The sequence below is a fragment of the Nannobrachium achirus genome, assembly GCF_963921795.1.
Source record: "Nannobrachium achirus genome assembly, chromosome: 8".
Classification (NCBI taxonomy): Eukaryota; Metazoa; Chordata; class Actinopteri; order Myctophiformes; family Myctophidae; genus Nannobrachium; species Nannobrachium achirus.
The window spans coordinates 47,055,116-47,068,028 of NC_137817.1; the positions used below are offsets into that span (position 1 = coordinate 47,055,116).

The following is a 12,913-nucleotide window of genomic DNA, read 5'->3' on the forward strand; positions in this document are numbered from 1 at the left end:
TATTCTTTAAAGGTAGTGTGAGTAATATCGTTTTTGTTAAAGTAGCACTATAACTTTTTTAACAACTATACAGCGTATTGTGTCCCACAAAATGATAAGGTTACATCTTTAAGCAATAACAATCATCTTTCCATAAATGTATTGACTCAGAGGGGTCCCTGCTAGGGGCTGGACTGTATTAATATGTATAGACGAGACAATGAGTTTCATCCTTGCATTTGCCATAGGGCACCAAGGGAGAACTTCCAGTCAAAGCGAAGACTGGCCAATCACAGTGCGTCCTCGCCGGACATGTTTACAGTCAACCACTGCCAATAATTCCAGGCTGATAGTTCTCAGTGCTCACCTGTCCAGGGACGTGCTGGCCATTGGGAAAGCTGGTTCATTCCCGGCCGGTACAAAGTAAATCGTCACTGTCGGGCAGAAACCTTAATCTCCAAGTTTCAAATTTGTAATTTTTTTTCGCAAAGCAAAGCCCTGCTTCATCATACAAGGCTGTTGCACAAAAGTAGTGAAAGTGCTTGTAGATCGGCTGTTTTCGCTAGTTTAAAGTTTTACTATGTAACTTTTTTTATAAAACAAATCTTAAAATTGTCCTAACTGTTAAATCGCTAAAGTTTTAGAACACCCACTCCGTTATTTTCAGCTTCTGAAGCCTTCTCTTTATATGTTTTCTATGAGCCGTGAGGGGGGGAGAATTTCGCGCCATGATTACGTAATCTGCATCATCTGTATACGTTGTGTATACGTTGCCCAATCACATCGCCGATCATGCACACATGGTACACTACCGGCCAATGCAGCGCATCTTGAAGTGGGGTCGCCATATTTGTAGTCGCCCGTGTGTCTCTTTACTCAAAAGGTAATTCTCGCCTACCAGGCAGGGTGAAATAGTCCGTTTCTCCGGAATGCCTGAACGCACAGGAACCAGGGACCCCTCTAAAGATAGCTCTCGGCGTTGTGGAGGCAGACGCGGGGGTGTGAAGGTACGAAAAACGGGCGAAAGACGCGAACGCGACCGCGGTTTGCTATATGGCTACTGACCACTAGTTGAGAATCTTACACAGTATAGCTTTAAATCATTTTTGAAATGATAAATACAAAACAAACGGTTTTGGACATACAAGGTTTCCACCCGACAACGACAAAATATAACTCATGTAATTGGCCCACTGGCTTGTCACTTGTCATGCAACTTGACAGCAAATCTGAGTAGCAGCAGCGCTATAGAGAGAGATCTCTCTCTATAGCGTGCAACGAAGGCCTCTCCAACTCTTTTTCCCGGGCTGAATCAGGGGCCCAGCACGTCCCTGCACCTGTCATTTGAGATACCGGTCACAGACTGTCAGTCACAGTAAGGGTTCAGTCTAATTGAGAATCTTCTGAACATTCAGGTAGAACACAGGATAACACGTTTTGATTGCAAGTTTGGCCTTTCTTCCTGCTCCTGCAGAAACCATAGAAGAGTTTAGATGAAATATGGCTGCTCCTCTTCTCGACACATGACAGATTGTGATGCCCAATTTACTTCCCTGTGAGTCATCTCCTCAACCCTGCTTGATCTAGTTTCATCTGTCTAGAGTCAGGAAGGTGTAATCTTCATTGGAAATTGATCTGCCAGACATGACTGAACAAGAGCAGACATCACGGGAAGAAAGAAAGGCAAAGCTTTCTCAAGAATTGTGATCTTCTGAGGTGCCAATGTTCACAGGTTTCTCAATTAGTCTGAACAATTCTGTGAATATGAATCAGCCCAACAGCCAAACGGTTAGGGCACGTACCACATGCCTGACAGCATGTCCCAGGTTCGATTTCTGGGCCGGCTGGACCATTTTGCTGCCATGTATTCTGTCACTCACCACTGAATACCTATCAAATAAAGGCCCTGTAAAAAAAAGTAAATAAAGTGTAAATTGTCGAAAATTGGTGTGCAGAGAAATACTACAGAAAATAGCATATAATGGAATATAAATGGATCAATAATAATACTGTATATTACAATTAATAAGTGCAATTGCAATTAAGCAAACAATAACAACTAATCCAGCATCAATATACAGCCTTGGCATACTGAAATAATACACAATATTGGATACTAGATTAAAATGGATAAATAATACATGATTACATTCAATTTAAAAATACAATTAGGCAAACATAATGACAAACATAATCCTGCGAGAGTATAGAGAGTGAGAGTATAGAAAATGGGCCTAAATGGTCAAATGGATGAATTATACATGACAACAAACAAGGCAATTACTAATGAATGCAATTACATAGTCACAAGCACTGTGTTTGATGAGATGAGATGTAACAGTGCTTGCTCCCTCATAGTAGGGTGCATTGCGTCCGTAGAATATTGCATTGCACTCATTTGCACTCGACTCCCAGGGATAGTCGCTGGTTGGCCAATTTATAGCAATTCCTCACAGCAGCTGGAGGCATGCAAGGAGGGAGGGAGGAGGAGGCAGGGAGCAGCTTCTTCCCCCGGCAGGCAGGCACAGGCAGGCGGCCAGGCGGCAGTGAGCGCTGCGGTCACAGACCGTCCGGTAGGTTGGGTTCTTTAGGTTATTTGATATCGATATAGACTGAGCTGCTGGCTCTCAGTTCTTTGCTGGCTCTCTCACAGAGGAGCTCCCGGTCGGAGAGTGAATGAGGTTGATGCTGCTCTGCTGCACCTGGAAGGACGAACGTATGGGAGAGGAGGAAGGTGAGTTTATTATAGCGTTTATTATGTATAATGCATTATTAGTGTGGTGGATTGTGAAGGTGGGGAGCATCCTTCTGTTCTGCTGCACTTGAGAGGGGGCTTTAGTGACATTCTCCTAATCCCCTCACTTATAAATACATGCAGTTATTGCTACACATTTATATTAAGGACTAAGACAATGTAGGACAGTTGTAGAGTGTGGCTATGGCTTGCAGAGGGTCGTGACCAGACTGGGAAGACGCAGCGAAGATTAAAGCCATTTCCACCACATACTGACGGTTCAACTTTTTGCGTTTATGGCACCTCCTATGGGCATAAGTGAGAAGTGCAGAAATATGCGTCATGATCATGGGTGTATTGGTCATGACCTTATTTATATACCACCAATGTATGGTCATCATTCATGAGTCATATAATATAACCCTAATGAGTCCAGGGACAAATGCTATTTGATTGTTTTAAAACTTAAAATATAAAGCCTTTTGCTTATGTTGTGTGACAATTAGGGGAAATGGACGCTATAGCTATTTTCTGAAACTTTGTAGAATTATGAAAGTTTTTGAAAGCTTTCACCTGTAAAATGTATGCTCAAAATAAAAGTAAAGTGATTGTAGCTAACTCTTTTCAAAAAACGGCAGCTTTTATGGAAATTGTAACAAGGTATAATACAATACACACATTGGAAAATGCAATGCACTAATTCATACATTTATATCAATTAAACCATACAACATGTTATTCCCTACATTTCCTACGTTGTACTATATCATTGTAAGCACAACATTTTTCACCTCATCTGACTGGAACTCCCTACCCTCCATCTTCTAATCCAATGTTTCTCAAAGTGGGGTCCCCTTCAGGAGGGGTTTCTAGGGGTCCCAAACTAAATGATAGTAAGACGAACCAGTTATGGGGGTCCATGAAATTCAAAAGGTTGTGATTTCCACTCTTCTAATTATCTAAGCCTATATGTTCTATAAATAGACTACAATGAATGTGGAGCAGCTTGGCTCACGTTGTCATTTCAGGAGACGATCACTTGGGTTAAGATATACTTTATTGACCAGAATGAAGGCAGAAAGCAAGCATCACACAGCATGGCATATTGAGCACCCTACTATAGAGACAGCATAGAATCTAAGCCTATATCTAAGCGCATAGTATTGGCAGCCTACCTTAGCTCTACTATAAGACAGCATAGAATCTATAGCCTAAGTTAGCATGGTTTGGCATGGGGTTCTGCCTCGGGCCATGGCTCGCTGAACCCACGATCCTCATGTTACCATGAGCATCGAGGGCATAATTTAGTTACAGCGAGCCCTGGCCCGATACCCCCCGAGGGGGATCAAAGGCAGAACCTGAAGGTGGCGCTGGGGTGGTGGCGGGGCAGTGCTATGCAACAAGACTGAGTCCCACCATCTGACTTCCCTAAGAACTATGGGTAAGGGGGGGGGCAGGACCTAGTGACCCACCCCCCTCCGCGCGCGCGCTCCCTTGGGACCGCCCCCTGAACTAGCTTTGATCCTTACGAATCGTCGCACTATTTCAGGAGACGATCACTTGGGTTAAGATATACTTTATTGACCAGAATGAAGGCAGAAAGCAAGCATCACACAGCATGGCATATTGAGCACCCTACTATAGAGACAGCATAGAATCTAAGCCTATATCTAAGCGCATAGTATTGGCAGCCTACCTTAGCTCTACTATAAGACAGCATAGAATCTATAGCCTAAGTTAGCATGGTTTGGCATGGGGTTCTGCCTCGGGCCATGGCTCGCTGAACCCACGATCCTCATGTTACCATGAGCATCGAGGGCATAATTTAGTTACAGCGAGCCCTGGCCCGATACCCCCCAAAACTACAAACCCCCAAAGCACGCCAAAATCTCAGAATCCCATGCCAGTGCTAGCCAACTGCGAGGAAGGCAGCTCTGCTGTGACTCTAGCGATTAAGTTATCATTACTGCGGGGCAAACTATGAACTGCCTTTCCTGCTAACGCAAAAATATAATAATTAAGCATATTAGCATCTGGCAGAGCAAATATTACTAAGGCAAAATACTAAGCAATGATATTGGCAGCTTGCCAAAAACGCTATAAGTACTGCTAAAGCAATTTAATAATTAAGAATGTTAGCAGCTGGCAGACCGAACCAACGGTGAGGAAGGTGGTACTGCTGACTATAACGATATACTGCAATCTGACTGAAGCCATACTAAAACACCCTAGAGAAAAGCGGGAGCAGCAACATGGACGTATATATATATAGACAGCAGAACCAGAAGCAGCGATGAAACCTTTAATTCATATAACTTCACATCCTACCTAACTAACACCCCAGCAACCACCTAGCTTTTGCAAGATTGAAATATTAAAGCGTAATATTTATCGTGGCCCGCAACCTATCAGGGGCGCGTGCCCCGAGTAACGCAACAGAAGCAGCAAATAAAACACGCAACCTATCAGGGGCGCGTGCCCCGAGTAACGCAGCAGAAGCAGCAAAATGCCTGCAGCACTATTAGCATCAGCAGCAGAAGCGTTAACTGAAACGCGTCCAACTCCAGCTTGGAACCATTACGCTTCGGTCAGTCCTGTGTTGTGTGTGCTTGATAGCTTGGCGTGCAGGATCTTGAGTTAGCTGAGGGCACCAGAAGTGCTGGTGGTGTGGCTGCTCCGATCCGGAGAGAATGCAGAATGAAGAGGGGCGGGCCGCAAATCTGGCAGCTCTCTCCGGGGGTCGTGAGACGAGGACGTCGGGCAGACAGCCCGGTGTTCAGCATGGACATGAAAGGACAGAAAGGAGAGTTAGTTCTGCGACTTACACTGGTGTACCTTCCCTGCTTAAACTGCGAGCTGCAATCTTCAGAGGCCATGTGCTAGTCGCATCTTAAGCCTGGCCTTGGTGACCGCATGTGCTTGCCGCAGAAATAACCATCTTAGCTTTAGCTGACCATAACTGAAACCACGCCTAAGGTCGCTGACTTTTAGGATCACAGAGAAGATTTTCGCAGCCCACGGAGCGCTCTGCTGCAGAGTCTGCTGCTGCACATATGAGAATCTCCACGAGATACCCGTCTTGACCTTTAAAGGCAAGCTATGCAAGCCTAGAGAGCGGCTAAAGCCCAACATTCAGTACAAGTAAGTCGCTGCTATCCAACTATGGATGCCTATTATTAGCAAGGTTAGAGAGCGGCTGAACGCTCACAGAATCGAACAAGCAAATGCGTTGCTATTTACCTGCTAGAGTGTGGCTCCTCAGGGCATCTGGGAAAGCTGCAGCTGGCGAGAGGAATGGAGTTCCCACCGCTGGTGCTGGAACTGCAGCTTCCCATGTTCCCTTGCGACCTGGCGGTGGCGACGACGGTCGCAGCCTGACAGCGCCTCCGGAAGATGGGCCGGCACCACAGGCTTCCAGCACGACGCAGCGCTGGATCATGCTCATGGTAGCAGCAGTAATAGCATTAACTGATGCTGTAGCGGGCGGGCGGGCAGCCGGACGGGAGGGCCGACAGGCAGGTGGGAAGGCAGGCGGGCGGGAAGGCAGGCGGCGGCGGGCTGGCGGTAGGCCACTTCCGTCTGCTGAATATGGCGCGTGCAGGCGGGCAGCCGGGCAGGCATGCGGGCGGGCAGGCGGGCAGGCATGCGGGCGGGCAGGCTGGCAGCTCATGGTAGCGGCAGAAGTAGCGGAAGCTGTAGTAGCAATGCCCTCTCCAGTGCTAACCGACTCCTGACTGGTCTCATGGAATTATGCAGTAGTGGACGAAACTATAAAGATAAACATGTTAGCAGAAAACACTCAGCCGCTGCAGCGCGACGCTGCAATGATGGCATGCTGTAGCAGCCGCTATGCAGCGGCTCCGGCAAGAAGCTGAAAGGACAAACCTGATGTTAGCAGCAACATGTAGCAGCCGTGGCCCGAAGCTATAAAGAAAAACGCGATTTAGTGGAACATGTAGCAGCTTTAGCATAAAGCTGCCATGCTATTCTGATGCCGTGGCGGGGGCATGCCGCAGCTCCGGCCTGGAGCTGTAATGATAAATCTGTTAGCAGAAAACCTCAGCAGCTGCAGCGCCATGCTGCTATGGCGACCTGCTGTAGTAGCAGCTATGCAGCAGCTCCAGCATGAGCTGAAAGGATAGAAATTATGTTAGCATTTAGACATGTAGCAGCCGCAGCAAGAAGCTAAAAAGTAAAACACGATTAGTGGAACATGTAGCCGCTTTAGCATAAAGCTGCCATGATAACCTGATGACGTAGCAGTGGGCCTGCAGCCACTCCGGCTTGGCGCTGAAATAACAAACAGAATGTTAGCAACCAACAAGTATTCGCTTTGGCGTGAGCTGCAGCAACAGACATGTAGCACTTTAGCCTGAGCTGAAAAGAAAGCATGGCGTTAGCAGCCTTTATCCTGGAGCTGCAATGGTGAACATGATGCAACAGTCCTGTGGCCGCTTTAATGTGATTGTAAAGATAAACAACTCGTCATTTTTCACTAGCAGTAGCCTTAGCTGTAATTATTAGCTCGAGTGCCGCAGCTACGGAAACACCGCAAGGACATACAGTGCGATACGCAGAGACCCAGAACTATAACCTTAGATTGAAACAATACGGCAGCTCGATAGAGGATAGTATCCAATGACTTCAACGCTGCCACACTCGACGCCGCCCTGATGCCAACATACACACGGCAGTTTCTGGCCCGAGCTGCAAACATAAACAGATGTTAGCGTTTTCACCAGAGTAGCATCGGCAACCATCATCAGCTGCTATGCCAGCAGGCAGCCGCAGCTTGGGCAAAGCTAGCATTAACCGAGACCAGGCAAGATCCTCATGAACAGCAAACGAAGCCTGTATGCTAAGCTTGTACAGTGCGCACAAGCGAAGCATAGACATGGATAATACATGCGCATCCCTGCCCTATGAACTGCGCGTGCACACAAAATAATATAATAACGAAAAAGAATCGTAACGGACCAGATGACCTGGAGGTTAAATGCTAGAGAGAGCCACATTACCCATGTGCTCAGAATGCGCAGACCGTGCGCCACCCTTCGCTTCGTGACGTTACCCTCTGCTAGCCTGTATGCTAGGTAGCTGCTGACCACGGACACACGCAACCCCCATGGAATAGGCAGCTTGAAGAGTCATTACGGAACGTTAGCAAACCTCTTTAGCTACATGAGTTCTGAGTTGCAAGCTAGCCGACCATCAACAGACAGCTCGTGGCTGGAATGAACGATGGCTCCTACCGTAGCAGAAGAGAATATTTAGCTGGAGCTACCGAGCATATAGAGAAGACTACGATTCCCTGCATGCACTAGCGAGTTCAACTGGTGACGTCAGGACAGACAGGCACGACTTGCGTTAGCGGAAGCAAAACATTGTTGCACGTAAACTGTGGCACCTATGAGCTTGCGGGTTTCCTCCTCTCAGGAGCCCACGCAGACAGACATCCTTTATAGGCTTCTCAAAGAGGCGATTACTGTATTTAATAATTCATCCCGCGAGGGCTTCTACGCCACGGTAACTGGCAGCAGCCCTACTGTGGTCCAAGAAGCGACAGAAACCATTTATTTACCAGCTAACAGCATCCTTACCGAAATAGCCGGCTAGCAATAGCCACCTAGCTCCTAGCTGACTGTACATTAAACCTGTTGTTCCGCGCTAGCTGATACGGCCCGCGCCGTTGCAAAGCACTGACATATCGACAAACCCAACAACTGAGATTACTTTAACTCATGGTAGCCCAGTATAGGCCCACCAGGGCACGAAATAAGTTAGCATTTAGCCCGTAGCCACAGCCAACTTCTATGATACTGAGTTTACCTTTAGCAACTTTAGCAAGCCTGTAGCACCTTTGAAATAGCTTTAGCAACAAACAACTGAAAGTACAGAAATCAGCTAGGCACCAGCAACGATAGCAAGCAATCTGAACCTTGAAACAGCAGTTTAGAATTCAGCGATTACCAGAATAACAATCTCAAACTTCCCATACAACCTGGCCAATAACACAGCTTCTTAGTTTGGCAGCTAAGAATATGAATTGAGCGATAGTAAAATAGCAGAAACAGCCAGAAATACTCAGCCCAGTTAGGCACCCTCTCCAAGCGGTGGGCAACAGCACAGCTACCTGCAAGCAACAAGTGTGGCACTTGTGTGTGTACTGCAGCGTGGTAGCAGCAGCAGTGCTATGCAACAAGACTGAGTCCCACCATCTGACTTCCCTAAGAACTATGGGTAAGGGGGGGGGCAGGACCTAGTGACCCACCCCCCTCCGCGCGCGCGCTCCCTTGGGACCGCCCCCTGAACTAGCTTTGATCCTTACGAATCGTCGCACTATGTGTGTAACATGACTGAGAAATAACGGCTGAACATTCTTGTTGAGAACCCCACATGTGTCACTTATGTTGACTTCTCTTACATACTTATTTCAGTGTATGAGCATTTGGTTGTGAGTTAGGGTTAGTACAAAGAATGTAAGTTAAGTTAAAGTTATGTAAGTTAGAGAACGAGAAAAATCTCGATCCCAATTTAGAGTGGAGAGCAGTTTGTTTGTTTGTTAGAGTTAGTTTCAACCACACTACAGTTGAGTCCATGTTTTTGAGTTGATGCACAAATCCTCAATCCTGCATTTATCAAAATTCTAACTGTTGGTTCATTTACAAACGATATGCCGATTAATAAACTCTTGTAGTAATATGGACCGTTTTGAACAGATGATACAACATAACAGTGTACAGCAGGTTGATCAAGTACTCCATTTGCTCCATACATAGATAGAGCCTACTTCAAAGTTAAGGTCTGATAGTTAAGTACATAGAAATCTCTTTCTTGTTTTAGCTGCTTCGGTGTGTCATGATTTAAGAGACGATTTTGACACCAATTTCTAGTTTCAATGAAATATGGCACCTTCTGGTTAAGTAAAAGCTAGGGGACTGGGGTAGAGGTGGCCAGGGATATAAAATGACTGTGTTACTGTTCATGATACTGCTTTAGTGACACTCAGAACTGCCACTGTGTTGAGCTGCAGTTGACTTAATTAATCGCAGTCCAGCTATCACTTTACAGCAGCTCGAGTGGCTCCTCTTCTAGTGAAAGGTCTCTGGTTGTGTCGGAAATTTTGTGAGAGGGAGGATGCTATTTCGTCGCCTTCGGGTGGTGGACACCTCATAATTATGTCCAAAACTGTTACTTTTCAGGATTCAAATTCAAAACTAGATAATACTGTTCCTGAAGAAACAGTGTGGGCTCGCTTCAATAAAAAAAGAAGATATAAAAGTATAAACTGTCAAGATCCCAGGTAGTGCTCTCTTTGACTTGGTACTGTATCTCTGACTGTTGTATGTGTGTGTGTAGAGTTTACGCTTTTAGGCGTTTATGTGACACTGCAGTATGATCAAGTAGGGCAGGGGGTCAGGGACCCCAAGGGGGGTCCTCAGAGTTACCAGGGGGGGTCCTCCAAATCTTTTTGTCATAGAAGCTTTTTTTTCTCCTTTTTTATATTTTTTTTATATATTAACAACTTGAACCCTAGCTAGCGTCCATATTATGCCAAACAATATGCAGATCTACTGCGAGGCGTTGTGAGCTTGTATTGTAGATGGCCTATTTTCGGCAAAGAGGTTTGGTGTAGAGGGGAAAAAGAGCAGACTAAGTACAGATTGAAATGTCAAGTTTATTAAGTGTTGACGGTTCAAATGGTTAAATATCTGAAAACACAAATTGACATGAATCCAAAATACACTGAGGATTGTGCCGTCAAACGATGAAACTGTATATAGTATCTATGGGTTGTGGGGGTCCCTGCTTCATCGCTCTCTCGACTAAGGGGTCCTTGGCCTGAAAACGTTGAAGACCCCTGAAGTAGGGCATTAATTTACGAAAAAACTAAAAACACCAAAAATATGGAAGAGGTTTCTGCCCGATAGTGACGATATATTTCCAAAGCAGCATTTCTGCAGAATGACGCCGGTGCATGAATTAGTGTGTGCATGTGTCTGCCTGCAGGGCTGGCCTTTAGTATGTGCCTTCTGGCGAGCGAGCTGTGTGTGCTCTTTGAGACCCCTGCAGTTGCGCGTTGTCAGGGGGGCTACAATTGTCAAACAGAGTAATGGTCCAGTAATGAACAGCAGAAGAGAGAGAGAGAGTGAGAAAGGGAGGGGGAGGAGGGAGTTATAGTTGGCAGGGGCGTCACAAGGGGTAGGAAAGTGGGACTGAGTTATTGGGCCCCAAGGTGGAGGGGCCCTAATAACTTTATCTATTGAAAAATAGCAGATATACAAGCTCACAGCGCGGCACCGAGTGCCGCGCTGCGAGCTTGTAGATCTGCTATTTTTTAAAAGTTGTGAAAATGTGTGAAAATCTTTGAATATATGTATTTTTTAAGCGAACATTTCTAACTCAAATTTTGCTTCTGGGGTAAATATTTTGAGATCGGGGTCCGTGGCCAAATACATCTTGGGGGTCCTTGACATAGGTTTCTTGCACACATTTTCACGATTAAAAAAAAAATAGCAGATCTACGAGATGTGAGCTTGTATATCTGCTATTTTTCAATAGTTAACATTCATGGGGGGCCCGCAGTGAATCCTTGTACCCAGGGCCCAGAATTTGGTGTGACGCCCCTGATAGAAGCATTATCCCAGGACAGTCGTACTTCTAGCCAGTGAGTGAGATCAATACAACTACTCCAGCAAGACTGCTCTGCTGCTCACCCCAGCATTAGAGAAATGAGCCAGGCCAGCCACACGAACCCTTTAAATCTAATGGTGTGCAGTTATGGTCAAAGACTCTCTCAGCTGATATCGTTGATTAAATATAACCCAAGTCGAAGGCAGAAAATTTGTATGGATCACTTCGAACTTTACACTTTATTTATCCCCAGAGGGCAGTTGGTCTTTGCAGCAAGACTTTAGAAGACGATAATATATAGAACTTCTACAGCAGGGTACAGCTGCATCAAAGGACTGAATGTTTGCCGACTCTTGGAAAACAACAGAGTATGAATGGTCTCAGGTTGACCTTCCTCCTATTCTAGAATCTCATACAAAGTGCTGAGTTTTAGTATATCGGTTACAAGGACACCATGTCTCTAATTTAAATACAACATAGGTATGGAAGTAGTAAATACACTGCAATACATGAAATCTGAACCTCATGGTGAAGGTGGTGAGAGCTGACGGACCTGTATGTTGTACCAGTGGTGGCTGTTACTTTCTGGATTTTAAACTGCTGACTTTGACACTTTTGGAAAGAGCAATTTTGGCTTTACGTACAGATTAGCATACCAGCAGATTACAGAAAATGTTAACACAGACTCAGCGTAGGTCTTATTTTATGGTGGCAGTCACAGTACATTGCTGCATGGCCCCTTTTTGCAAAGCATCTCTGAAACATTTTAGTATTCTGTGAGAAGAGAGAGGATAGAGCCAGAGAGAGAGAGAGCTCGAAACGCAACGCTTTTTTCTATTTTTGATGCTTTTGTGTTACGCTGTGGTCTGATCAAGTAGGCCGTTGATTAACTCATTTGCTGCTATTTTAAACATAGGCTGAACTGTTTTCCTGCCAAATTGTCCTTACCTTTTAACGTGGGCACATGCACGCATCGTGCACGATCTGTGCGCGACTCATATAGTAGACGTGTAGACTCGGTGACAGCTTTCGAAAAAAAAAAAAAAACCATTGAAATAGACATATCCGTTGCGAGGCTGTATCCCTGCTTATCCGCCAGTGTTTACATGAAAAAACATTGGAAACAGCCAGCTGTGCGCTATGGTAACACGTGGGCACGTTCGCGCACATAGCAGACGATATTTGCACAGATCATATCCCAGGCGGGTAGAGGAATCAAACAGCTACCAAATAAAATAAAAAAATTCTATGGCCGTGCAGCTCCTTCCTTTGTTTACAATGAAAAACCTATGGGAACGGAGCTATGATTGGACATCAGACCGGATATGGAAACCTAGATCCGGTCCAAACCGGAAATACGACCGGATACAGTTAGGAGGCGGGCCTAAAGAGCCAGAATCGGCTATAATCAGCGACCATACTTTTAATCGTTTCATAATGATTAAAGCTAATTAAATCTTCGGGCTCCTCGGGCATCGCAGAGTGGTACAGCGGGAAATCTCCGGTTTCGACGGGGATCGCAGGAAATGAGTTAACAAAAAAAACACAAAAAGTTAGAATATGGAG

General features: G+C 45.6%; 1 protein-coding gene across 1 annotated transcript in view; it reads left to right on the top strand.

The window, feature by feature from the left end:
• Window positions 1-2,655: 2,655 nt before the first annotated feature.
• Window positions 2,656-12,913, top strand: part of limk1a (LIM domain kinase 1a) — a gene marked incomplete at both ends in the record, with an annotated part of 120,621 nt that continues 110,363 nt past the window's right edge. The window contains one exon of the mRNA XM_080731938.1: window positions 2,656-2,713. Coding sequence (XP_080588064.1) covers window positions 2,656-2,713 — 58 coding nt within the window. The remainder of the gene's footprint in view (window positions 2,714-12,913) is intronic.